Here is a 27,785-nt window from a genome sequence, read left to right as displayed (position 1 = left end):
TTAACTGCATTTTCTTTCAGTTTTATGTCACTGATTCTACTGAATAATGAGATCAGCTGAATGTTTATTGGAAAACAGACAACAAAAGGTTATTTGAGTTGTCATTGTTTTGTTCAGTAATAGTGAGCTACTCACTTCATTGACTAAAAGTGCAAGTAAATCTAATAAAACAGTGATCCGGCTCTGCAGGTACAATATTAAAGAGTTTGTTCACCTGAAAATTAAACTTCAATCATAATTGACACATCATTGAGAGACTGAAGCGTTCACTGATGTGTTGAGTGAGACAGAAGACTCATTCACTGATAAAACACTCACCGCCTACAGAACTGAATGTCACCAGCCCACATGAACACACAGAAGAATCTGATGAACACTAGTTTACTGCACACTACATGCTCTATACCCTAACCGTTTGAAGTAGTGTAACAGTATGCAGTAGTACACACATGATATCATCATGTTGCCTGTTCAGGCATATTCTCCCTCATTTAAACATTCATTATTAACTTATAAATAACTTTACATTATTCATCCCCTTTAGTGCTTGAGTTCAGGACAGCAAGTCAAATCTGTTTACCCTCATCATTTTCAATGTTATATGAATATGCAAACTCAAAATAAATAACAGCAAAATTCCGAAAGATTCTTTATTAAAGATATTAATTAGATTAAACAGCAGCAGTTGTCAAGGTACATTTTGTATTTGTTTTGCCTTGTCTGTTGTTTTCATTCAAAAAAGGAAATATTAAATTAACAAACCCAGATCGTTGATTTATACTGTAAACTGAATAACACTTAAAACGAAACATTAAACGAATAAAATGATCATCAGTAGACCAGAATCTTGTTCTCTGGTCACGTGACGAACATTCTCAGCGCGGCACGCCCACACACACACACACACACACACACACACTTAATTCAGTGAGAACAACACAACACAACTGAACTGAGATCTGTCCTGCAGTTTGTTGCTGCTGATCTGGATGATTCTCGAAGAGGAACAGAGAATCACATTCATGTTGTGATGGAATTTCATATGAGAAACACCTGCGTGCGCGTGAACAGGTGAGAATCACTTCAGATGACTTTAAAAACGCGAGATCGCTCACCATAATATTGCTTTTGATCTTTTGTCAAACTTAAGCGTCTGTATCTGCACGAGTGAGCACGCAGTATTAATGACAGTTATGAAACAGTTTTAAAGCGTTGATAAACAGAGTTTCATGTTAAAGAGAATCCTCCGTTAACGAAAGTGTATTAAAAGACTGTTGATAATAATAACGCCTGATATATTCATGTGATTTTTAATGGAGTTTATAACTGTTTATTGTTGCCATGGAAGCGAGTTATTTTCTCATACTCATCCCTCAGTGTTTCCGTAGTTACTGTCCCCTGGGTCTCTTAACCCCTGACCTCTGTAAATCATTAACCACATGTGCACAGTACATTAATAATGAGGAAGAATAATCACTCTGTATTATCATGTTAAAAAACAGAATAAATACACTCAAGTAAACTTTAATAAAGTGAATTAAATTACTCAGTGAGAGTTCAGACTCTCTGTGCAGACAGACAGTGTTTTTTGACCTCTGACCTTATATTTTTTCCCAGAATGTGACCACAGACACAGGGGACTTTATGAGTCACTTTTTATTTCCATTGAATACTGGATCCTTCAATATCAACTCCTCCAGATGTCACCGGCTTACACTTTAGTTTTTGATCATTTTTACTGGTGAAATAAATACTATAAAATTAAATGATGATTAAAGTCAAAATATTAAATGTCATGGATCAATATTTACTGAGTAATCCATTATTTTGTAGAGTTCACCTTTGAGAGCAAAACAACAGGTCAAAAAATACCCTTAAGAAGTTGGCAGATCATTATTTTATTTTACACAGAGATAGGGCAGTTTATTACTAAAATCAGTTGACTTCAGCACCTCTTGTTGCATTATAGGGTTAGGTTTTGAGTCCAATATATATATATATATATATATGTATATATGTGTATGTATATAATGTGTTGCCTTCTCAAAGTTGGAGTGCTTATAACAATATAAAAATATATTTTAATATCCTGTTAGATTCTGCTTCTGAATGCCTTAGATGGGTTAATCACAGAGATATGGGGCTCTCAACATTGCTTCATTTGTACATTTTAAAATTTTACTCATCTTCAGTGGTCGAGAACCAAATGTGGGTCACTTTGTATAAAGTTAGTTTTTCTTGTCCAACAAAACAAAGATCTAAAGTACAAATAATGTTGAAACTATAAATGTATCTTTACTTATTCACAATAAAACAACAATATAAAAATATGGATTTTGAGAGTCCAGAAATACACTATTATGAAGAATAAACAACACATGGCAGTTTACTACATATATCTAGTATTTGGATTTTAAAAATATACATCTTCTACATTCTGTAATCTTTCCAAACAACAACATTAGGGCTGTGCAAAATAATAGATTTTTAGATTAATTTTTTTATTTTTTATTTCGTTGATTCGATATCGATTCTCAAAAGCCATGGATGGATCTTTTACTCTATGCGCAACCGTCCACCAAAATGAGAGGAAATCACTCGCATTTGCAACCAAATTTTACACTATGTGACTAAAAATGTCTATATTTGGCAACTGGCTGGTAAATGTTTAGATTTCATTCATCAGTGATTGTGTAGTATACTGATGGAGTATTCAGCAGTGATTGTGTAGTATACTGATGGAGTATTCAGCAGTGATTGTTTAGTGTAGCCTTGGAGTATTCAGCAGTGATTGTGTAGTATAGTGGTGGAGTATTCAGCTGTGATTGTGTAGTATACTGATGGAGTATTCAGCAGTGATTGTGTAGTATAGTGGTGGAGTATTCAACATTGATTGTGTAGTATAGTGGTGGAGTATTCAGCAGTGATTGTGTAGTATATTGATGGAGTATTCAGCAGTGATTGTGTAGTATAGTGGTGGAGTATTCAACATTGATTGTGTAGTATAGTGGTGGAGTATTCAGCAGTGATTGTGTAGTATACTGATGGAGTATTCAGCAGTGATTGTGTAGTATAGTGGTGGAGTGTTCAGCAGTGATTGTGTAGTATAGTGGTGGAGTATTCAGCAGTGATTGTGTAGTATAGTGGTGGAGTATTCAACATTGTGTAGTATAGTGGTGGAGTATTCAGCAGTGATTGTGTAGTATAGCGGTGGAGTATTCGGCAGTGATTGTGTAGTATACTGATGGAGTATTCGGCAGTGATTGTGTAGTATACTGATGGAGTATTCGGCAGTGATTGTGTAGTATACTGATGGAGTATTCGGCAGTGATTGTGTAGTATACTGATGGAGTATTCGGCAGTGATTGTGTAGTATACTGATGGAGTATTCGGCAGTGATTGTGTAGTATAGTGGTGGAGTATTCAGCAATGATTGTGACCTGCGTGAAGTTGGCCCCCCACCCAACGCAAAACGTCGGCAAAATAGTCTCGTTTGTTTGTGCTTCGTTTGTGCCGGTAAAATTTCGTTTGTGCTGCTTCGGATTTTTAAATATTAGACACTGAATTGTCTATGTATTATAATAAAATAAAGTAATACATAATATACTATGTGTGTGTATATATATATATATATACATATCACTTACCCCAAACCTTTGAATGGTTATGTATCATGGTTTCCACAAAAAAAAAAAAAAAAAAAAAGTAGCACAACTGTTTTCAACTGATAATAATGATAATAATGAATGTTTCTTGAGCAGCAAATCAGCATATTAGAATGATTTCTTAAGGATCGTGTGACACCGAAGACTGAAGTAATGATGCTGAAAATTCAGCTTTGATCACAGGAATAAATTAGTTTACTATATATTCAGATAGAAAACAACTGTTTTACATTGGAATAATATTTCACAATATTACTGTTTTACTATATTTTTTTATCCAATAAATGCAGCCTTGGTGAGCAGAAGAGACTTCTTTCAGAAACATTAAAAATGTTAATGTTTTCAAACTTTTGACTAATACTATATATATATATATATATATATATATATATGTATGTGGAAACTCGTGACTCAATGAATTAAGAAATAAGCCAAAATGATTATACTTTTGAAATTTAATTACTGTGTACTATCGAACATGAATTAACACAAATAATGGACCTTTAAAAACTTAAACTTAAAAACATGTGATGATTTATCACACGTGTCCAGATGCCAGGCTTAAAATTGTGTATCCTTTTTTGTGTTTTAGAGAACTTGTTGTATTTAACCGTTTCAGGCATGAATTCAATCCATTTCTGAAATGGAACTTCAAGATCAAAAGTCCAGCAATCTTTTGGTCTGGGTGAACGGGACCCTGTGACATCACTACTGCCATTTGCTTCATGATCACATTCATGAGTAAACCCTAAAGCAGTCCAGATGTTGTGTCTATTTAATTTAACAAAAGTGTATAGAGCCTTTGCAGTGATCTTGATTTCTAGCTGCTTACTAAGCTCTGTCCAGATGATCTGATTAGGAGTAGCTATGTTGCCATTTTGGACTATGGCCTCTTTAGATGAACACAGGACAGTGAAAATGGAATCTCTGTCGACTGCTGGTTTCTTGGGCATCTGGCATAAGCAAAACATAATTACCCACTTAAATAATCCTGACTCAAAATGTCATGTTCAGTATAAACTTGTTTTCATGTATTACTGTATTGGTCTGAATATAAGGATAATATAATATAGTAATAATATATAAGGATAATATATCTTATATTAGGACCAATATGGTAATGTTGACCCCTAGATGCACGATGTATTCAAAAAACTAACATGGGTCACATGTGCAACTGTAATTAGCATATATTAGTATTAGCAATGAGTTTTCTGTTCAGTAAACATTGACAATTTTAGCTCTCTTGAATGTTATACCATTATTCTTGAAGTTAACAAATAATATTGTAACTGACAAGTGTTAAAACATTGTACTTACATTGGCCAGAAATTTGATTTAGTAACGACTTTTGTAGTTTGATTTATATGGACTTTTTCTCTACTAACTCTACACTAATTTCCACAAGAGCATCTTGAACAGAAGTGTCTCTTGCACCTAGTGATGGCAGTGAAGTGTAGCAGATGATACTCCATGTAAATAAATACAAAGTTCAATCAGGAAAGACCAGTGAATGAAGTAAAGATAATTGTTTATTGAACAAATGATGTGATGATTAGTCTTGACAGAAAGTCTTCGGCAATTCGACTCAGTGTGTTCACATCGAGGAGATTTGCGCTTTTGTTCTCATGTCCAGAGCTGAGCGAAAGTGAGTGACAGAAAAAGAGTCCAACAGACACCAGATGAATATTGAGCTGCTGTTGTCTGAACACCAATACGTTTTTAATAAACACCATAGCGACTACAAAAACATTGATAAGAAGGAGTTGTTGTTGTATTAAGACATCATCATCCAACATTTTGGTAAGAGATTGAATGACAAACCCAAAATAAAATGCTCACTGCTCATAAATCGTACTAACTACACACAAAACAAGAGAGACCTATTTTACAAATATATATATAGTAATCAGAATGACCGAGACTGCTATTAACCTATATTTGATTTTTGTGACCATTAAGTGATCTATTTTATTCCATCAGTATTGTATTCAATAAATATCAGCATTTATAATTCGCCTGTAATTCAGTGTCTAATATTTAAAAATCCGAAGCAGCACAAATGAAACTTTTACCGGCACAAAACAGCACAAACGAAGCACAAACAAACGAGACTATTTTGGGTGAATTTGGAGCATGTGGGGGGGCTGAATGACCTCAGAATGACCTATAAACATTATTGTAATATCTAAAAATCTGAAGCAGCACAAACAAAATTTTTTACAGCACAAACCAGCACAAACGATTGAGCTTATTTTGGGTGAATTTGGAGCATGTGGGGGAGCTGGTGACGTCATCACCTATAATTCAATATCTAATCCCCACAGCCACCACCATTGTGTCCTTGAGCAAGGCACTTAACTCCAGGTTGCTCCAGGGGGATTGTCCCTGTAATAAGGGCACTGTAAGTCGCTTTGGAGAAAAGCGTCTGCCAAATGCATAAATGTAAAATGTAAATGTAATGATTGTGTAGTATAGTGGTGGAGTATTCAGCAGTGATTGTGTAGTATACTGGAGTATTCAACAGTGATTGTGTAGTATAGTGGTGGAGTATTCAGCAGTGATTGTGTAGTATACTGGAGTATTCAACAGTGATTGTGTAGTATACTGATGGAGTATTCAGCAGTGATTGTGTAGTATAGCGGTGGAGTATTCAGCAGTGATTGTGTAGTATACTGGTGGAGTATTCGGCAGTGATTGTGTGGTATAGCGGTGGAGTATTCGGCAGTGGTTGTGTGGTATAGCGGTGGAGTATTCGGCAGTGATTGTGTAGTATAGCGGTGGAGTATTCGGCAGTGGTTGTGTGGGGTAGCGGTGGAGTATTCGGCAGTGGTTGTGTGGGGTAGCGGTGGAGTATTCGGCAGTGGTTGTGTGGGGTAGCGGTGGAGTATTCGGCAGTGGTTGTGTGGGGTAGCGGTGGAGTATTCGGCAGTGGTTGTGTGGGGTAGCGGTGGAGTATTCGGCAGTGGTTGTGTGGGGTAGCGGTGGAGTATTCGGCAGTGGTTGTGTGGGGTAGCGGTGGAGTATTCGGCAGTGGTTGTGTGGGGTAGCGGTGGAGTATTCGGCAGTGGTTGTGTGGGGTAGCGGTGGAGTATTCGGCAGTGGTTGTGTGGGGTAGCGGTGGAGTATTCGGCAGTGGTTGTGTGGGGTAGCGGTGGAGTATTCGGCAGTGGTTGTGTGGGGTAGCGGTGGAGTATTCGGCAGTTGTTGTGTGGGGTAGCGGTGGAGTATTCGGCAGTTGTTGTGTGGGGTAGCGGTGGAGTATTCGGCAGTTGTTGTGTGGGGTAGCGGTGGAGTATTCGGCAGTTGTTGTGTAGTATAGCGGTGGAGTATTCGGCAGTTGTTGTGTAGTATAGCGGTGGAGTATTCGGCAGTGATTGTGTAGTATAGCGTTGGAGTATTCGGCAGTGATTGTGTAATATACTGATGGAGTATTCGGCAGTGGTTGTGTGGTGTAGCGGTGGAGTATTCGGCAGTGGTTGTGTGGTGTAGCGTTGGAGTATTCGGCAGTGATTGTGTGGTATAGCGTTGGAGTATTCGGCAGTGATTGTGTGGGGTAGCGGTGGAGTATTCGGCAGTGGTTGTGTGGTATAGCGGTGGAGTATTCGGCAGTGGTTGTGTGGTATAGCGGTGGAGTATTCGGCAGTGGTTGTGTGGTATAGCGGTGGAGTATTCGGCAGTGGTTGTGTGGTAGAGCGGTGGAGTATTCGGCAGTGGTTGTGTGGTGTAGCAGTGGAGTATTCGGCAGTGGTTGTGTGGTGTAGCGGTGGAGTATTCGGCAGTGATTGTGTGGTGTAGCGGTGGAGTATTAGGCAGTGATTGTGTGGTGTAGCGGTGGAGTATTAGGCAGTAATTGTGTAGTATAGCGGTGGAGTATTCGGCAGTGAGATCTTTGAGAGTAAAAGTTGTTCTATGTAATGTATGTGTGTCCAAAGATGAGATCCACACAACTGATTTGTCATTGAATAATGTCTCTTTCAATACCATTTCTGTTCTTTACAGTCAGTTATTAATCAAACACAGCAAAAATAAACATTTAATTGTAATCAGACATAGCACAGATGAGATAATGCTATTCGAATCTCTCGTTAACTTGCACTAATTTAAAGACACTGTTTACAGAAATGCCAGATTCTCTTAAAGAGACAGTACCATTTTTAGCACGTGTTCAACAAATCAATGTGACATAAATACCTGTAAATAGTACAAATTATGCAATTAAACAATAAACGTAACAAAATATAATACAGTTGAAGTCAGAAGTTTACATACACCTTAGCCAAATACATTTAAACTCAGTTTTTCACAATTCCTGACATTTAATGGTAGAAAACATTCCCTGTCTTAGGTCAGTTAGGATCACTACTTTATTTTAAGAATGTGAAATGTCAGAATAATAGTAGAGAGAATGATTTATTTCAGCTTTTATTTCTTTCATCACATTCCCAGTGGGTCAGAAGTTTACATAACACTTTGTTAGTATTTCTAGCCACAACTTTGGAGGTATGCTTGGGGTCATTGTCCATTTGGAAGACCATTTGCGACTGAGCTTTAACTTCCTGGCTGATGTCTGGAGATGTTGCTTCAATATATCCACATCATTTTCCTTCCTCATGATTCCATCTATTTTGTGAAGTGCACCAGTCCCTCCTGCAGCAAAACACCCCCACAACATGATGCTGCCACCCCCATGCTTCACGGTTGGGATGGTGTTCTTCGACTTGCACGCCTAACCCTTTTTCCTCCAAACATAACGATGATCATTATGGCCAAACAGTTCAATTTTTGTTTCATTAGACTAGAGGACATTTCTCCAAAAAGTAAGATCTTTGTCCCCATGTGCACTTGCAAACTGTAGTCTGGCTTTTTTATGGCAGTTTTGGAGCAGTGGCTTTTTCCTTGCTGAGCAGCCTTTCAGGTTATGTCGATATAGGACTCGTTTTACTGTGGATATAGATACTTGTCCACCTGTTTCCTCCAGCATCTTCACAAGGTCCTTTGCTGTTGTTCTGGGATTGATTTGCACTTTTCACACCAAACTACATTCATCTCTAGGAGACCAAATGCGGCTCCTTCCTGAGCGGTATGATGGCTGTGTGGTCCCATGGTGTTTATACTTGTGTACTATTGCCTAAATGCTTGACATCATTTTCTGGAATTTTCCAAGCTGCTTAAAGGCACAGTTAACTTAGTGTATGTAAACTTCTGACCCACTAGAATTGTGATATAGTAAATTAAAAGTGAAACAGTCTGTCTGTAAACAATTGTTGGAAAAGTTAATCATGTCATGCACAAATTAGATGTCCTAAACGATTTGCCAAATCTATAGTTTGCTAATATTAAATCTGTGGAGTGGTTAAAAAATGTGTTTTAATGACTTCAACCTAAGTGTATGTAAACTTCTGACTTCAACTTATTGAACAAATACATTCCGAACAATTTATTGATTAAATACATTGATTTGTTTATTTTTAAAAAGCTAAGGTGTGACCAAAATTATGAAAAGCTAATAAAATTTAAATAGTCAAATTAATATTTTCATATTGTATCTAGTTAGAAGGTCCCCTGTATAATTAACAGCATTAGCTGGGAGAGAATTTATTTCATATGTAAGCAAATGGACATTATAACTGAAATATACACATATGAATCGATAGTGAATCACGGAATCAAATCGGGAAATCTGTATCAATACTGAATGCTGAAACTCTACTGTATTTCTACAGATTTTCTTTTATTCTTTTTCCAACCTATGTGTGTCCGGGTGTCAGAGACCGTAAATCGTAGAGATCCTAAACTTGTGGTGGTGATGGTCCCAAATTTCCACACTACTCAAAAGCGCACACACACACACATACACACATCCATCCCACACAAGGTGGCACTACAATTAGCACATTTACATCTTCACTAACAACTCTAGAACCGTATGGGCTAGAATCTGAATCAATTTCTGCAAGACAAAATGTTTCCCATTTCGAGCAGCCTACTTTTTCAAAATCGTCATAGGAAGGTCATTTGTCTGATTTGCACAAAATTTGGTATCTATCGTCCAGAGATGCTCTTTAAAAATATTTCTCAAAATAATATTGATTCATTTAATAGTTTATAAGATATTCATGAAAACATTTTTGGGTGTGGCCTATATTCGTCCTATTGATGATACATACCACATCAGTGTTAAATTCCTACTGTTTCATTTATTATTTTAAAACAATAGCTTACAGTGTACAGTAAATAGTAAGCAGATGAGATGTTCCTCCATGTTTGTTCTGTTATGTTTCTCAGGTGCTTGATGGCATTGGTGCTTCATGCCGTTCTTCTTGCTCTTCTGCTGCTGCTCTTCACTTCACCCGGATCGTCCCATCAGCCCCTGTGGCCCCTGCAGCGTGTGCCTGTGGTGTGGCCCAAGCAGACGGAGGAACGGGCCCCGCCTCACTTCCTTCACGCCGCTCAGCTGGAGGTCACCTCGTCCTGCGGTCCCGAGTGCCACAAGCGCGCCACGACACCCAGCTACTGGGACCTGCGGCGCTTCCTGTCCTACGAGACGCTGCATTCGAGCGGTCAGCTGACCGAGACCGCTGTGGCCATTTATGGATTTGACGCCAACAGCTTCTACAAGATGACTGGTGGTCGCTCCAGAGAAAAGAGGCAGATCTTTGGCCATGACAGTCGATTTAGTATCGTTGGACAGGACTTCCTGTTGAACTACCCCTTCTCCACCGCAGTCAAGCTGTCCACCGGCTGCTCGGGTACGTTAGTGGGTGATCGGCACGTTCTGACGGCTGCACACTGTGTTCATGATGGCAAGAATTACGTCAAAGGTGCTCAGAGGCTGCGCGTCGGCTTCCTCAAACCACGGCAAATGAACGCAGGAGCCAGTAATGACACCAGTCCCGACAAGATGAAGTTCCAGTGGATCCGTGTGAAGCGCACACATGTTCCGAAGGGCTGGATCAAAGGGACCGCCAACGACATTGGCATGGATTATGATTATGCCTTGCTGGAGCTCAAGAAAGCCCACAAACGGCGGCACATGAAACTGGGCATCAGTCCGTCGGCCAAACAGCTGCCCGGCAAACGAGTGCAGTTCTCCGGTTTCGACAACGACCGACCGGGTCACCTAGTGTACCGCTTCTGCAAGGCGGGAGATGAAACATACGACCTTCTGTACCAGCACTGCGACGCTCAACCAGGTGCCAGCGGCTCGGGTGTTTACGCCCGCATGTGGAACCGCAGATTGCACCGGTGGGAGCGTAAAGTCATCGGCGTGTTCTCGGGACATCAGTGGGTTGATCTCAGCGGAACTCCTCAAGAGTTCAATGTGGCGGTCCGAATCACTCCGCTTAAATATGCTCAGATCTGCTACTGGATCAAAGGAAACTATGTGGACTGTAGAGAAGGTTAGGGTGCACTTTGACCCCAGCGGACAGATACATGTTCACTTTATTAAAGAAATATTCTGGGTTCAATACAAATTAAGCTCATTGACAGCAACCAACCGCCCCGTATAATACAGAATCGGGAACAAAATTTTGTTCTATATGAAATCCACACGGGACGCTATTTGTCCCGTATTTTGGCATCACACCCGAACTGTTGAGACTGACTACGTTTACATGGACACCAAAAGGCAGATTATTGCCAGAAGGCAGCGTTCCCGTTTACATGCACAATATAAGCGGTGTACCCTTTATTATATAAATGCGACTCGGTCAGTAAGCAGCTTTCTCCACAGCAACGTAATTTTTCCGCGACGCTTGTGTAAATAACAAACATGGCATCCGAGGAAGACTTCACTATTTTATTCTCTGTTGCTTCACTTTATTTCCAGATATTCCAGAGTTCTTGCTGAGTTAGTTTCCTTCCCTTTCTATCGTGATTGTGCTTCAGTAGTAGGGTTGTAAAACTCCTGGATTCACAAATTGTACAAGCGCTTATACACAATCGTGAGGGACCATTGATATTTTACAGTGGTGTTTATAAATGCTATAGTGTATGTGCTTTTCCCACTATACTACCAAAAATGATTTGTTGACGTTGTTGGGCTCCATCCTATGACATTTGTTATCCGGTCTGTTCACGCATATATGCACTCTTCAAAAACGTTTACACAGACGTTTCAGATCGCCGCTTTCTGCAAAAACCTGGAATAAACTGTTTTCTTAAGTGCATGTAAACGTGGTCATTGTTTCACAAACTGAGAGAGAAATGGACCTGAAACACAGACACCTTTCACGTAAGTTGTGTGAGATATCGGCTGTTAAACATTACACAGACGCCACACTTGACTGAAGCTGCCGGGGAAAGATCATTGACAATCAGCGCATGTTTTCTATCGTGTTTTCAGTCAAAAGCACACAAATTTTGTCAAACATACAGAATTGTGATTCCAAAAACCCCGGTAATTCATGACATTACATTGATGTGTCAGTGCTCGTTCTAGGAGAGAGTCTCAGCTAAATGACATTGAACAACTGCAACACTTTTAGTTCAAAGTACAGTACAGGTTTAGTTAAAATGCTTAATGTGATTTCCTTTCATTTCCCTTATTTACTGCCAAAACAACCACACTGTAATCCAAGGAGAAAAACACTATTACATGTGAAGTGTTTTCCATAAACATCTATTATAATTAATGGGTTCTTGAAACAGTACTAAAGACATGTAATGAGACAGTTGTACTGGAAAGTCAAATTATTTTTTAGTGAAATATAGTATTTTTAACACATTAGTCAGATACTGTCTACAAACTGATGAGCCCAATTTTAAACGGAAATCCGGATCGTTGAGCTTTAAAAGGGTTCAAGTTTATGGGGAAGAAAACACCTGACAGAGAAATATTGCCTTTCTCAATTGATTGCAGCTTTGTTCTTTTGGCAAAAAGAAAATTTGTAATATTGTTTATTAAAAGTGAATTCCTAGTCGTTGTATTAGAGTGGTTTTCGTTTTAAGTGTTTTAGGGGCTGTTCATACCGAACACGTTTTTGCATCATTCCACACCATTTTTCAATTGTTTTCTATGTAAATAAGTAGCTCGTTAACTAGTTCACCCTAACGACAGCTTTTATGGCATAATATTGATTAGCACAAATATTAATTTTGACTCGTCCCTCATTTTCTTTAAATGTGTGTTCCAGTGAGACACTTACAATGGAAGTCAATGGGGACAATTTTTGGAGGGTTTAAAGGCAGAAATGTGAAACTTATAATTTATAAAAGCACTTACATTAATTCTTCTGTTAAAACTTGTGTATTATTTGAGCTGTAAAGTTTTTAAAGGAGGGATGAGTTAAAATACATTTTTAGGTAATCAACATTGTCACAAATGCTGTCATTGAGCTTCAATTGTATTGAATCTGGAATATTCCTTTAAGACACACACACTTTTATTTCGTGCAGGAGAGTTGCACAGTTCAGCAAACATACAAAAACATGTCAACACATGATTGCATTAACAGATCTTCTCAGTATAAAAATATTTCCTGTGAACTGAAGCATTTCAAACCAAACAGGAACAAGTTAATTCACAGTATCTTAATATTATTTTCTCTGGTTCACCACACTGAAGAAATGGAGGTTCAGACGTGACGTCACCTTGTTTCATATGAAGCAACTGTTGACACCACGTGTTTGCTGCAGTCTGTCAATCAAAGGTGCTTCCTGTCTGAAATCTACTGTTTCCCTCTGGTGGTCACAGATGTTACTGCAGATTCACATCAGTGTATATGAAAGACTTCTGCAGTACTGACACATTATTCAATGTCAATAACACTTTTGAGCATTTCGATTCGCTCTGCTTTGCACAATACATTAAAAGAGTTTGGAAATATATATATATATGTGTGTGTACTGATTCCTAAATATTGTGTAGTTGCTGACTGAAGACTTCACCCCATCACTGAGTTATTACTAAGACACAAATGAAATAAAGCACCTCTCATGTGCACACTTCAGAAATAATGTCAACAACTTTAGTCAGACGTGTTAAAAAGTGTGAAACATTATATATATATATATATATATATATATATAAATAGCATAAATGAATTAATCTCTTGAAGAAATGAGCAGCTCATAAGAAATATTTTGCATAAAGAAAAAGATTGTTTGCACTCATGACTAATGCGAATAAACTCTCATCACAGTAATGTAGTAATGAAAATCATCCTGTACAAACAATTATATTTCATACAACAAATACAACCCATGATGAGGGTTATTGTGCTGAAATGTCATGAAAATAAATTCAATGCAAAAAAAACGAATTTGATTGTGGGGTGAAATATGAGCTGGACATGTTCTCTGCGAGATTCACACAGATATGTTTATTGTAAACAACACAATGGTATTATTTAAACAGAATGAGCATCAGCACAGACAGTTCAGCTGTTTTTATCATTTATTCTTAAAGTCATCTGTATTTTAAACAGTGCTGTGTGTGTAAAATACTGTAAGCATGACAGTCCACAGGCCCCGCCCACAGCCCATGTAGCCACACCCACTCAGAAGGGCCCACTGGGATTTGGCACAGAGTTAAAGTCAACAGGAAGTGAAGACATTGGTTACAAAAGTGTTTCAAACAGACTCTGTCTGATCTGATGAACTTTAGATTGAAACACAATAGACAGATATGATGAACTGATAATACTTATCAAAATATGGAAATGATGAGCTGGACTGCCTCCTGTTCAGTCCTGCATCGTGATTGGTCCACAGAGCAAGAGGCTCGTGTGATTGGCTCATTCTGTTTTTACTCATCTTTGGCTGAATTTGGACGTGGAGTGACACACGGGCTTCAAGGCATCATAACTCGCGGGCAGCGGATACGATAAGCGTAATGCTCCCGTGTTCTTGCAGTATAAAATATTTTATTAAATAGATACAAACGCATGAAAATAGAACCGTATCAAAAGCAATAGAAATTCCCAGTCCTTTAGCACCCAAACAATCGGCCGTGAGTTCTTAAAGGTGCAGGATCCATTTCACTGTGACTTTAGTCCAAGACCGGCGGCACCGCTGAGGGGGTATGAGTACGCTTTACCCAACACGATCCGATCCCGCAGCAGCTTGAAGAGCACATAATAGTTGCAGAAGAGAATGAGTCCGAGCGACAGCGTGTGATTCCAGCGTTCAGAGCGCAGTAGCGAGTACAGCTGATACACCACCACGCTAGACTCGATCCCGATCAACAGATTGAGCATCCGCAGCGGCTTATGAAACAAAAACTACACACAGACAAACTGATGAGAAGCAGCTGTGCATGAGGCGTACACATGGTTTATCTGACACATTAAACAACAGCATCACACTGACACGAACAACTCAAAACATCTTTTCAATAAACACGTATGAAACACAACAGCAGATGTTCAGCTCAATCTCTTTGTCAGAATGTGGATTGGATCTGTAAAGCTCAAAAATGACAAAAAACAAACAACAATAAAACTATCATAAAAGTATCCATATGACTCGTACACTATGAAAGTGTCTGAATATCCATACTTCCCTACTGTAGAGTATTATATTAGAATCCTCAGTATCCATAAAACAGTGAGAAATAACCCGGATGACCTACTATTTCCGGCGAGATTCTGAAGTGCTGATCGACTGGACACTTTACCATAAAGTAAAAGAAGAGCATGTTGTAAAGGCTCGATTAACGGCAGTAAACCGTGAGTCGGACGACTCTTCTCAACGGTGAGTGATGTAAATATCAAGATAGGGCTTGTTTGACTAAATCAGAGTAGATTATGTATGCGGTCGTTGTTCTTTCGTCATATATTCATGTCATGGGTCAATACTCACGTCCCTGGATGAGCTCATTTTATATCATGATAACAACATATATCACGATGTAGTAAAAGTTTTTTTGAAAATTAACAAAAATTGGTTTGTATAATAAATAACCATATTGAACTCCAGTCAGTGAATTAATTACTTTACAATTGAAAACTACTTCCTCTTATATTATTTTATCTCTATTTGGAACTGGACAAACAATGTCAAAGTACAATCAACCTTACTAAAATGATACATTTGTTGACCAATATTATTAGTATTATACACAAGGTCTTCTCAAAGCAATGAGAAAATAAAAAAAAAAGTACAAAATATCCAACAAAAATAAACACTTCTTGAAGAAAATAATCATCAAATAAATATCACACAAAAGACAGAATGAATGCGGAGTTCATCTGTAGGATTTCATAATATTCTTTTGTGTGCTTCATGTTGAGCTGATAAAACAGACTGCTTGTATTACGAGTGATTATTGAACCCGTTTTAATAACGAGCTCCTCTTCATTTTCTTGACCTGTTTGAGGGTCGTCTCGTTCTGTGGAGATGTCTTTCATCACTGGGGATTTTCTGGGTCACAAATGATTGAGTAGTGCGAGGGATCCCGCTCTGAACTCCAGAGACAGCACACGCTAGTCACGTGACGTCAGATGACAAGAAGGGTTAGCACTTTTGAAGCGCCAAACGAGAGATGAATTCATTGAATTGGGTGATCACAGAACAAATGTAAAAGCCATTAAAGCCCTGTCCATGTTTCTTCAATGATCTCAGTGTCATGTGAAGTCCTGCCCACTGATAGAGAAGCCCGACAGATTACGATAAAACACGATATAGAGAAATTTCTATCGATTGATACTTGATTTCATCACCTCGATATATATCGTCATATCGCCCAGCCCTAGTTCATACTAACGTATCCTTCATCAAATACAAATACAGTGACAGGACGTGATTTAAGACACTTTTACATTCCAAGTCTTCTGAAGTCATATGATAGTTTTGTATCAGGAACAGACCCAAATTAAAGGATTACTTTTATGATACTTTTTGTCATTTTTGGATCTTGTCAGCCACTGGTCACCATCTGCTTTCATTGTTTGTAAAAGAACAGCATGAACATTCTGATAAACATCTCCTTTTGTGTTCCACAGAAGAAATAACGATTTGACAAATCCTAGATATGTTTACCCTTTAAATAGAGTGATAGTGAAGAATACTCACATAAAATCTGGCATGAGAGACATCAGAAGGCAGAGCGACGTTATACGGCCCAACGGCTTTATACAGACAGCGACTGTGACGAACCAGAACTCCCTGCGGCCAGATAGTGCTGTCTGACCAACTGCACACACACAAAACAACTTCTTTCACATTATACACAACATATTTTATAGAGGGATCATAAACTGTGCTAATATTCCAGACATATAGGTTGTGCAGATGTATAGAAAGGTTTACACATATCAGTTTATTTAACGTCCAGTGAATGAATCTAATGAACCCTTTATGAATGAAGTGATTATGGGTGTAGATATGGACACATCACAGGGGGGCACACTCACATGTGCTGCAGGGCGTTGCTATAGGAACCGTGTTCCAGTCTCTGCCAGCGGCCCAGATGTGCAGCCGAGCGGTGCAGCAGATCGCAGTAACTGGGCGGCAGCAGCTGACTCATCAACATGACAAACGCGTTGATCCACACCATGATCAGGTGCTCACATGACCAGCGCATGTCGTAGTACTGTGTGCTCTGAGTGAACACAACATTAATATATTCATATATGCACAGTGAGGGGGTTGTTTTCGGTGTTATATCTGTTATATTTACACTGGTCTATTATTGTGGTTTCAGATACAACAGATGTATAAAGACAGTGAACTGTGATTGGTTGTTGTACATGTCAGTCAGAATAATCTGTTAAATATTGATAGTCATTCGTGTGACTCTAGGTGAGGTGTGTAGTTTAACATCTGAACATCTGATCCTTGAACCATCAGTGACACAATGAACCCGTGAGGCTTTTTTCACACATCCTGCGTGTACGGAGAACAGGTAACAAATAAGAAATACAAAAAGTCACTGTAAAAGCCGTGTTTTCACAACGCTGTGTCAAGTTAAATGTAGTTTGAGATTTTAAAAATCCTTTCTTGTGACCCGTGTGTTCCGTCCATCAGGACTGTTTCCTGTACAGCTGCATTCGCACTTCCTGTCCCCCGATGACTGACACTCAAGCTGGTTCTGCTCTAGGGCTGCAACTAACCATTATTTTGATAATCGATTTATCTTCGATTAATCAGATAAATAACTACATTTATTTCCTGTACTTTATAATGTGATTATTTTTTTAACTGCAATGATAAAGGGCGTAAGGATCTGGTTTGATTTACAGTACTGAATTCATGATTCTACACTCTCTCCAAACTTTAAAGTCTGAATCATGAAAAGTTCAGTTTGAATGTGTAATTATTATTATTACTTTCAGGACATATGTAAAATAATTCCTACAGTACTTTTCATTAAAGAGTAAAATGATTCATCAGGGATGGAGCGGGACAAAATATCAGTGACACCAGAATATTATTTTATATACATATGCTTGAACACTGTCATTGATCATTGAAGTATTTTAAATTAATATTGGAAGTTTTAAAATAGTATTGTCACTGATTACATTTTTCCAAAGTATTCTTTTTAAAAATATCACTTTTAATGGTAATGTCTGCTTATCAGGTAAAATAATATTTGACATTTACTGGTGAAATCAGATATTAATTTCCATTATCAGGACCCTTATAATTATTATACATTATATTCAGCATTACACACAGTTTAATATCATCTGTAAACACAGCGCAGATTCGTGCTCACATGATGAGAAACAATCTACACGATCCACACACTTTGACCTCTGAGAAATCAGTGTGACATCCATGAGCTGAACGACTGATTACACTGAAATCACAAATATCCAACTAATCGATAATGAAATTAGTTGTTGGTGATTTTCATTGTGGATAATTATCAATGTTATTGATTATTTGTTTGAACCCTATTCTGCTCCATTGACAGGAAAATTCCTTGTAACTGTGGTGTGATTAATTGTGTTGATATTTTAACGTGTTATTTTTTCCCATAATTAATCACACCAAATTAGCATAATTACTAGTGCTAATAACCCAGAAATCACTTTCTTTACTGTGTAGAACTGACGCATTATGTGTGAAACAGGCCTGATAAATGACTTGCTGTGAAACAACAACCGTTTTCTCACCTTGACGAAGCAGAGCGGCAGGAAGGCCACATAGTACGCACTGAAGAGCGAATTGAAGAGCACTTCTTTAATGCGGCGGTTAAAGTCGCTCTTCAGCTCCTCGATCTCGCTGCGGATGAGCTCAGGTGACGGCGGGCAGCTGTGGGTGGGGACGTGGGCGGGACTCGTGAACTGCTCGCGCAGGTTTTCTCGCAGGAGCGTGAGGAAGTCTTTAGGGCGGATCAGAGCACCGTCAGACGTGTCCTGCTCGGAGAAACCGCAGTCGCTCGGAGGGGGCGGCACTCGACCCTCATGATGGAAACAGCACAGAGGAACATACACACCAAACCTGAGAGGACGGACAGAATATAATGAACAACAAAACAACAATGACGAGACGCGTGATGCTGTCATGATCCACACTGGAAATGTTTTTATCTGAGATGAGAGTTTACAGTCCGAATTAAATGATGAAAAAGACTGAAATTATGCAAAGACAATGTTTCTCTATTAACAGTATTGTTTACGTTTGTATATAGGACGACCAATTAGCAAAAGTACTAAAAGAACTGAACTGGAAGCAGAATATTCCATGAATACGGACAGGAAACTCCAAACAAACAGTGACATCACCATTTCCTGCTGCTGCTGTCATGTGACATTTTATTATCTGAATCCGATGATGTTATTGAGACTCACGGGTATCCCAGGAAGAGCAGATTCAGAACAGAGTGTTTCTTGAAGAGATTCAATAGAGTCCAGCAGAGAATCCAACCGCACAGAGTCAACAGACTCAACCGAGCCACGATCAGAAGAACATACTGCACGAGAGAGACGGGACTCGACTGAGACGCCTGCAACACACACACACGAATGTCAGCATTGTGTTTGTGTAAGATGCACTGATAATAGTATGTGACAAACAGACCACAAAAACCCCTCACAGAAACTTCCTCCTGCACACACAAACAGACAGACAGACAAACACACACACACACTATTCAAAAGCCACATGCAAATACATCATGACCAATGTTCCCTGTAAAGTACACACTTCTGATGCTGCTCATGCAGATGGACTGAAACATGAGTGGAGATGTTTGTAGAGATCTCCAATGAACGATCATTGTAACAACTGGACCTAAAACACGTTTACTAAATGTTCAGTATGAAAGCACAAACCAGAGATTTCACGTTCATAACAGAATTTCAAACATTTTCCTGTCTTGTTCCTTCAAGATCATCACTTGTGTTTAATCTCCAGTTAAGAAACGTAAATCTCAAGTTACTTCAAAGAAACAAGACTATTATTTATTTATTTAAATATCTATTATCCTGGCAAAGTCTAATAAAGAGAAGAATGTTCCAGTGAGAACAGCTGTTCTGACCAATGGAACGAGATTCTGCTGAACATCAACAAACATGACAAGGATCATTGATCATGACAGACATGTATGTTCATGTATCGAGCACCTCTGAGATGATGGTCCACACGAGTCTTCTGGCCAACATTACTGTGATGAAGATCACCAGATGGACATCCATCAAATGAAAATTCTACACACAGAAGATCACATGATTATTATTATTATTATTGTTATTAAGACATTGAGAAAGAAATGAAGAGAGCCACAGTGAGAAGAACTCATGATGTTTGTGTGCAGAATGTCTTTCTTCAGTGGAACACAAAAGGAGATGTTTAGCAGAATGTGCACGCTGCTCTTTTACATACAGTGACCAGGGGCGATCAAATGTATGGACTAATCATATGCCATTATTGGCCTGACAGCCTCTGGTCACTGTACCTGCCACGAGACTTTCCTCAAAACAATGGAGGTCATCGGTCAATCGTGTTCACTGGATGCATCTTTCATCTTTAAACAAAATGTAGACCTTCGTCATTAAATACTGGATTTATCTGATTTATCTGCTACAGAGAGTCACCTGATCCGAGGATGTTTCGATTGTATCGAGATTGCTGTACTGATAATAAATGAGCCGGCTGATGTAGTCAGTTCTTATATTTACTTTTGTGAAGAACTAGTAATTCCTAGAAATAACATATGTCTTAAAGAAGCTAGTGTTTTATCAAGGTACAATCCTAGATAAGAAACAAGCAAATAGGGAAGTGAAGCAGGAAATTAGGAAGGTCACAGCTGACTCCATAAAGGAACGAAAGGGATGAAAATAAAAGAATCTGCTGAAATTCTATGACTGAAAATATAGATGCATCCCAATAAATTAGAATGTCGTGGAAAAGTTCATTTATTTCAGTAATTCAACTCAAATTGTGAAACTCATGTATTAAATAAATTCAATGCACACAGACTGAAGTAGTTTAAGTCTTTGGTTCTTTTAATTGTGATGATTTTGGCTCACATTTAACAAAAACCCACCAATTCACTATCTCAAAAAATTAGAATATGGTGACATGCCAATCAGCTAATCAACTCAAAACACCTGCAAAGGTTTCCTGAGCCTTCAAAATGGTCTCTCAGTTTGGTTCACTAGGCTACACAATCATGGGGAAGACTGCTGATCTGACAGTTGTCCAGAAGACAATCATTGACACCCTTCACAAGGAGGGTAAGCCACAAACATTCATTGCCAAAGAAGCTGGCTGTTCACAGAGTGCTGTATCCAAGCATGTTAACAGAAAGTTGAGTGGAAGGAAAAAGTGTGGAAGAAAAAGATGCACAACCAACCGAGAGAACCGCAGCCTTATGAGGATTGTCAAGCAAAATCGATTCAAGAATTTGGGTGAACTTCACAAGGAATGGACTGAGGCTGGGGTCAAGGCATCAAGAGCCACCACACACAGACATGTCAAGGAATTTGGCTACAGCTGTCGTATTCCTCTTGTTAAGCCACTCCTGAACCACAGACAACGTCAGAGGCATCTTACCTGGGCTAAGGAGAAGAAGAACTGGACTGTTGCCCAGTGGTCCAAAGTCCTCTTTTCAGATGAGAGCAAGTTTTGTATTTCATTTGGAAACCAAGGTCCTAGAGTCTGGAGGAAGGGTGGAGAAGCTCATAGCCCAAGTTGCTTGAAGTCCAGTGTTAAGTTTCCACAGTCTGTGATGATTTGGGGTGCAATGTCATCTGCTGGTGTTGGTCCATTGTGTTTTTGAAAACCAAAGTCACTGCACCCGTTTACCAAGAAATGTTAGAGCACTTCATGCTTCCTTCTGCTGACCAGCTTTTTAAAGATGCTGATTTCATTTTCCAGCAGGATTTGGCACCTGCCCACACTGCCAAAAGCACCAAAAGTTGGTTAAATGACCATGGTGTTGGTGTGCTTGACTGGCCAGCAAACTCACCAGACCTGAACCCCACAGAGAATCTATGGGGTATTGTCAAGAGGAAAATGAGAAACAAGAGACCAAAAAATGCAGATGAGCTGAAGGCCACTGTCAAAGAAACCTGGGCTTCCATACCACCTCAGCAGTGCCACAAACTGATCACCTCCATGCCACGCCGAATTGAGGCAGTAATTAAAGCAAAAGGAGCCCCTACCAAGTATTGAGTACATATACAGTAAATGAACATACTTTCCAGAAGGCCAACAATTCACTAAAAATGTTTTTTTTATTGGTCTTATGATGTATTCTAATTTGTTGAGATAGTGAATTGGTGGGTTTTTGTTAAATGTGAGCCAAAATCATCACAATTAAAAGAACCAAAGACTTAAACTACTTCAGTCTGTGTGCACTGAATTTATTTAATACACGAGTTTCACAATTTGAGTTGAATTACTGAAATAAATGAACTTTTCCACGACATTCTAATTTGAGATGCATCTGTATAGATGGGTTAAATGATCTTTATTTGAGATTTGATCAATTAGATTTTTATGAAAAGTGTTCCCTAGATCATGTTAGTATTAATAAAGTTTTACAAACATGTTCTAGTCAGCTGTGTGATATCTGTCATGTCATTTCTCTAATCTCTTTGTATCTCCAGAAGGTTCCTGCCGTGTGGAAAAAGCCACATGTGTTTCTATACCAAAAATAGTTCAGTGCAGACAAATGAACGACTTTAGACCTGTTTGAAAGAATAATGAAAGATCTTATGAATCACACAGGACATGTTACAGATCATGTACAGGATGCCACTCTTACTCTCCTAAATCTGATGTATATAAACATGTGGATGGTTCCCCCCATTATTTGTCCACTTTTCCTCAGCTGAAGAATGTTGACTGATTTCCACATTTCTGAGAGGCTTGTGAGTTGGATTTGACACGTTTTAACAAAAAGATCTCAAAAGGTGTGAGTAAATGCAGAATATTTCCAGCAGCTTTTGTTCCTCCTCTATACCGACAGACTTCTGAAGTACTTTTAGACTATGTGAGACAACCTTTTTATAAATAAATGTGGGTAAAATTAAAGATGTGAAAGTGTGCCTGTAGCAAAACTATTGGTGGTAAAGAGGTTAAATGGTCATCTCTTATAAATATGTTGGAACAGTGTGAAAAACACAAATGTGACTGTTTTAAAGGCACAGAAGCACTTCTATCTAATCAGGAAGACTTTTGACAAAACTGTACTTACATTATTTTATAAATCTTTTATTGAATCAGTCTACACATTTGCCATGATTTGTTGGTTTAATGGAATGAATGTTAAAAGTAGATCACAGTTGCAGAGAACTGTGAATTTGGGGTGAAACATTACAGGTGCAGTAAAGTCACATTTGTGGGTTTTGAAGAAGCTTTGTGTTTCCAGATTGTGTTTTATCAAAGGCAGTGTCAGTGTATACATGAGGCATGAGATGATGAGTATATGAGTAGTTTATAAACACTGTAACATAGTATGTTTGTTTTTTAAAGCTTCGTTGGTATTATGTGAATTATATAATTTTATTTTTTTCAAATGGTTTATTCAATATAATGCATGTATGTTTGTGTTGGTGAATAAGTGTTTTTTATTAGATGCTGTAACAACAATTTCCATATGAAGGGACAGAACAATTTATTGACACCAGTGATGTGTGTACCAGTGATGTGTGTGTGTGTGTACCAGTGATGTGTGTACCAGTGATGTGTGTGTGTGTGTGTGTGTGTGTGTACCAGTGATGTGTGTGTGTGTGTGTACCAGTGATGTGTGTACCAGTGATGTGTGTGTGTGTGTGTGTGTACCAGTGATGTGTGTGTGTGTGTACCAGTGATGTGTGTACCAGTGATGTGTGTGTGTGTGTACCAGTGATGTGTGTACCAGTGATGTGTGTGTGTGTACCAGTGATGTGTGTGTGTGTGTGTGTGTGTGTGTGTACCAGTGATGTGTGTGTGTGTACCAGTGATGTGTGTGTGTGTGTGTGTGTGTGTGTGTGTACCAGTGATGTGTGTGTACCAGTGATGTGTGTGTGTGTGTGTGTGTGTGTGTGTACCAGTGATGTGTGTGTGTGTGTGTGTGTGTACCAGTGTACCAGTGATGTGGAGGCTGTGGGCTGGTTGTATGAGCTCCACCACAATGTCCTGTAGATGTTGATGTATTGTACGAAGAGTGCCACCAGCAGGTAGAGGAAGAGCAGAGATTCAAACAGCAGTTTACTGTCCAGAGGAAGATCCGGGATTCGACAGTGACGGACGGGTTCTGGAGTGATGAGTGCTGTGAGGGGTGGAGCTGACACACCCACTGAACTACTGGTCCTGTAACAACACACACAAACACACTGTTACTCACAAACACAGTGTGTAGCGCTCATCTGCACAACTCAAATTTGGGCTAAACTTTGAAACTAACTGCGTTTTAAAAAAGTGAGTGTAATTAATTGACCAAACACACTCACTGAACAGTTAACTAGTGCAGCACTATCAGGTAAACACACTTAACCAACCAGAGATAATGAAGACTAATTTCACTAAAGAAACACATTCAAACTGAATCAATATTCTGATGTGTGTGTATAAGAGTGTGTTCAACTTCACACACTGATCATGACACTGTGATGTAATGAAGCTGAATACACGTCAATGTTTTTACTCATTTAAATGAAACTGATCTGCACAATGGTTCTATAAACTGTTAGTGAAATTGCTTGATCAGATCTCTAGTTAGTGTGTGAATGAACAGCAGCCACAGGCGGCTCTTTCTGTGCAGCTGTGTGTAATTCAGCTGATCTGTCAGTCACTGTGGCAGCCGATCTGAATGACATTTGACAAGAAACGTTGCTTAGAAACATGAACCATACTTATCTTCATGTGTTTCATACAGTCTTTATTTCTGTGGTTCTCAAAGCAGTTTACATGAATTTTGTCTTATATGTGAATTAGTTCGGCTCTGAGTTTATTTTACACTGTGGTTCATTTACAAGCAATCCAGATTCACTTTATATTCACATCATTCCAAATATCTGTGGCTGTATACATTATGAAAACAATGGTCATGTTACAACAATATTAGGACTGTAAAATAGGTGAATAAAAAAAACAACAACATGTAAATATGAAAAGTTCATGAACTGAAAACATGGCTGTGAGGTACAGTTTGACCGTACAGTCTGAAGGTCTCATTTTCTCAAAAAACAGGTTTTTGTCCTCTGGCAAGTTTTTATTAAGATGTATTTTTAATGTTTTGTTGGCTAAAACGATCAAGATACACAACAGTATAACATACTGAACAGACTGTACATCTATACCTCACAGTCTTATTTTCTGTTGTCTAGACTGACAGCAGCGTGCATCTGTAAAAACCCCGAAGAGAATTCGTCATGGGTATCCTTGGGATTTTCCTGTGTGGTTTTTATTATGGGGTTTTTGAACTTATGAGTAAAATAAGTAGAGGTAGACAATACATCAGTTTTACTGATTAATCGGTGCCGATAGTTGCTTTATGGAACTATCGGTTATTGGCAAAAATCTGTTAATAGTTCATAATTTAGTCATTTCAAAATAAGAGTCCCCAGTATGTTTCAGGCTTGTTTATACTTAAAAGTCCTGCGCTATCACCAAATATTCATTTTGGTTGAACAAAAAACTGCATCTGGGATTTTATTCATTTGGGACTGTTCATCTATGCCCGCCATAATAAAGAATAAGAATGTTTTTTTACATTCTATAAATCAATTTTAAAAACTATCGGCCGATTAATCAGTTATCAGCCTTTCCCACCACCTTAGTTATCAGTCAACCTCAAAAAATATTGTTTGTGGTAAACATTACATTTTGTTCTACAACATAAATGACACACTTTCATAAATCAAATGTGAATTTTGAAGCTGAATTGAGTTGAATAATTGTTTTTTTAAAACACAAGGCAGCTTCAAAATTCACGTTTGAGGTATGAAAATGTGTCATTTATCATCAAATATTGTTTACCACAGACCTTATTTTACTCATATGTTCAAAACCCCCATTATAAAAATCCCGAGGGAACCCATGGCGAATTAGACTTCTGGGTAGGTTTGCCTACAAATTGACGTCACGGCTGAACAGCTCTATACACTTAAAACTACTAGAAATAAATGCATAAAAACAACCGACACACACACAAAACATGTTTACATGAGACATCAGATTATTCTCTGCTGTTTACACTGGTAAAGGTGTTTACCATTTACATGCAACTCGAAATCACAGTAATGGGCACGTGTTGATCAGTTTATCCTTAAACTGTTTATGACCCTACCCCATGATCACACACGTTGTTTTATTAACCATAATCGATTGTAGATGTAAATGCACTAATTGTTCAGTTGTGTGTTTGTGTTAATATTGACAGTGTGTCACCTGCACCTGAGGCCCGTCCCGTTACTGAGGCCTCCGCCCACCAGCGTCTGCAGCGACGGTAGTGCCGAACGGCTCAGCTGCTGTCTACTCGGACCCCTGCGGCCCCCGGGCATGACCGGTTCCCACGGCAACCACCACACCAGCGGCTCCCAGTGACCACGTCCTCACGACTCGGCACGATGCAGCCCGCACACTGTACGAGAAAAACACCAGACAATCTGTCAACATTAAGATTATATTATTTGGAACTGGTCACCATTGGCCCTGTGGTGACAAATATAACATGTATCCTATTTGTATATGAGCTCATAAAAGCAGCATGTACAATAATTATAAAACAATGAGCGAAATTCTGTTTAAAAAACTTTTATAGTGAGTTCATGACGTCACACTGCAGGTCATGTCAATTTCTCTCAATTATTGATTCAGTGTACACAGTGTGACATGCTGAAAATACAACAAACATTTGGATCAAGAAAACCCATGAAGGAGAGGTCAGAGGTCATTGTGATCCAGCAGTTTATCACTTTTATCACAACTGTTTCATCAAAAGAGGAACTTACAGTTTCTTCAGAGGAACACAAATACTGTCTCTAAGCTTATCTAGAGAGCAGTGAATGTTTCTGACACATACAAATTATTAGTGATTCTAAACTATGATACCCAGAGTGTTGTCTATGCAGGCAGCTCACTACAGCCGAAGATCTAAACTACTACAGCTGTGTGTGTGTGTGTGTGTGTGTGTAATTGAAAATCAGTTTGATATCAGTTTAATTGACTTTGATGACAGTGATGATGTCATACTTCATTAATTACAGATTACTGTCTCTCACGTCTAACACTTTATCAGTTAAATTACTGTAAACACAAACAGGAAATAAACACACTTAACTGGTTTAGTTAGGAAACTGAACAGAGTTTAATGTGTTGAATATGAATATTCATGAGCTGCTGTCCATTAGTGAATCATTATTAATAATTAAACATCACTCACCGCACATCAATCATGAGCGCAGACATCAGTCACTCAAACTCATTTGTTTCTCTTCTCTCTAATGATGAGACACGGTGGAGTTTGTTTTTGTTCCGTTATTAACGGTTTAAAGTAGCAGAAGTTCCTCGCGCGGCCGTTACAACGACAGAGCGACGTGGCAAACCAGCGGCTGCGTCACACTGCGTCATCAGCGCTGAGACGCCATGAGTCTGCCGGGCATGCGCAGTACACACACACAGAGCACGTGTCCATCTGTTGCGTATTATTGTCATCTACTACTAATATTTCTAACCGCATTATGATTATGTTCTCATTACGGGTAATATCCATAGTCTAGTCTAAATCAA

The 27,785-nt window shown here is 38.7% G+C and overlaps 3 protein-coding genes across 4 annotated transcripts in view; 2 read left to right on the top strand and 1 right to left on the bottom strand.

The window, feature by feature from the left end:
• Positions 1 to 27,785, top strand: part of LOC127443464 (uncharacterized) — a 231,435-nt gene that overhangs the window by 17,124 nt on the left and 186,526 nt on the right. The gene's annotated exons all lie outside the window — the stretch shown is intronic.
• On the top strand, positions 938 to 13,704 carry LOC127443458 (serine protease 23-like). Its single transcript, XM_051702094.1, has 2 exons — positions 938 to 1,071; positions 9,954 to 13,704. The coding sequence occupies exons 1-2, from the start codon at positions 1,031 to 1,033 to the stop codon at positions 11,071 to 11,073; spliced, it is 1,161 nt and encodes a 386-aa protein (XP_051558054.1). The 5' UTR covers positions 938 to 1,030; the 3' UTR covers positions 11,074 to 13,704.
• On the bottom strand, positions 14,200 to 27,781 carry tmem39a (transmembrane protein 39A). 2 transcript variants are annotated; one of them, XM_051702073.1, is made up of 9 exons: positions 27,439 to 27,781; positions 26,445 to 26,637; positions 24,143 to 24,365; positions 20,189 to 20,272; positions 19,415 to 19,569; positions 18,737 to 19,064; positions 17,027 to 17,214; positions 16,686 to 16,806; positions 14,200 to 14,893 (listed from the first exon to the last, which is right to left on the bottom strand). In XM_051702073.1, the coding sequence occupies exons 2-9, from the start codon at positions 26,555 to 26,557 to the stop codon at positions 14,651 to 14,653; spliced, it is 1,455 nt and encodes a 484-aa protein (XP_051558033.1). In that variant the 5' UTR covers positions 26,558 to 26,637; positions 27,439 to 27,781; the 3' UTR covers positions 14,200 to 14,650. The 2 variants fall into 2 exon arrangements, with proteins under 2 accessions (XP_051558033.1, XP_051558035.1); XM_051702075.1 differs by having other exon boundaries at positions 26,451 to 26,637.

This window comes from Myxocyprinus asiaticus, chromosome 7, assembly GCF_019703515.2.
Source record: "Myxocyprinus asiaticus isolate MX2 ecotype Aquarium Trade chromosome 7, UBuf_Myxa_2, whole genome shotgun sequence".
Taxonomy (NCBI): Eukaryota; Metazoa; Chordata; class Actinopteri; order Cypriniformes; family Catostomidae; genus Myxocyprinus; species Myxocyprinus asiaticus.
This window is presented reverse-complemented; position numbering and strand designations above follow the sequence as displayed.

Bases quoted from the DNA above. Each gene is read 5' to 3' on its own strand.
- LOC127443458 (XM_051702094.1), top strand. From the start codon at position 1,031: ATGGAATTTCATATGAGAAACACCTGCGTGCGCGTGAACAG. The intron at 1,072-9,953 runs GTGAGAATCACT...TATGTTTCTCAG, and splicing joins ACCTGCGTGCGCGTGAACAG to GTGCTTGATGGCATTGGTGC.
- tmem39a (XM_051702073.1), bottom strand. From the start codon at position 26,557: ATGCCCGGGGGCCGCAGGGGTCCGAGTAGACAGCAGCTGAGCCGTTCG. The intron at 16,807-17,026 runs GTGAGTGTGCCC...GTGTGTGTGCAG, and splicing joins AGCAACGCCCTGCAGCACAT to TTGGTCAGACAGCACTATCT. The intron at 14,894-16,685 runs GTGAGTATTCTT...GTCTGTGTGTAG, and splicing joins TCTCTCATGCCAGATTTTAT to TTTTTGTTTCATAAGCCGCT.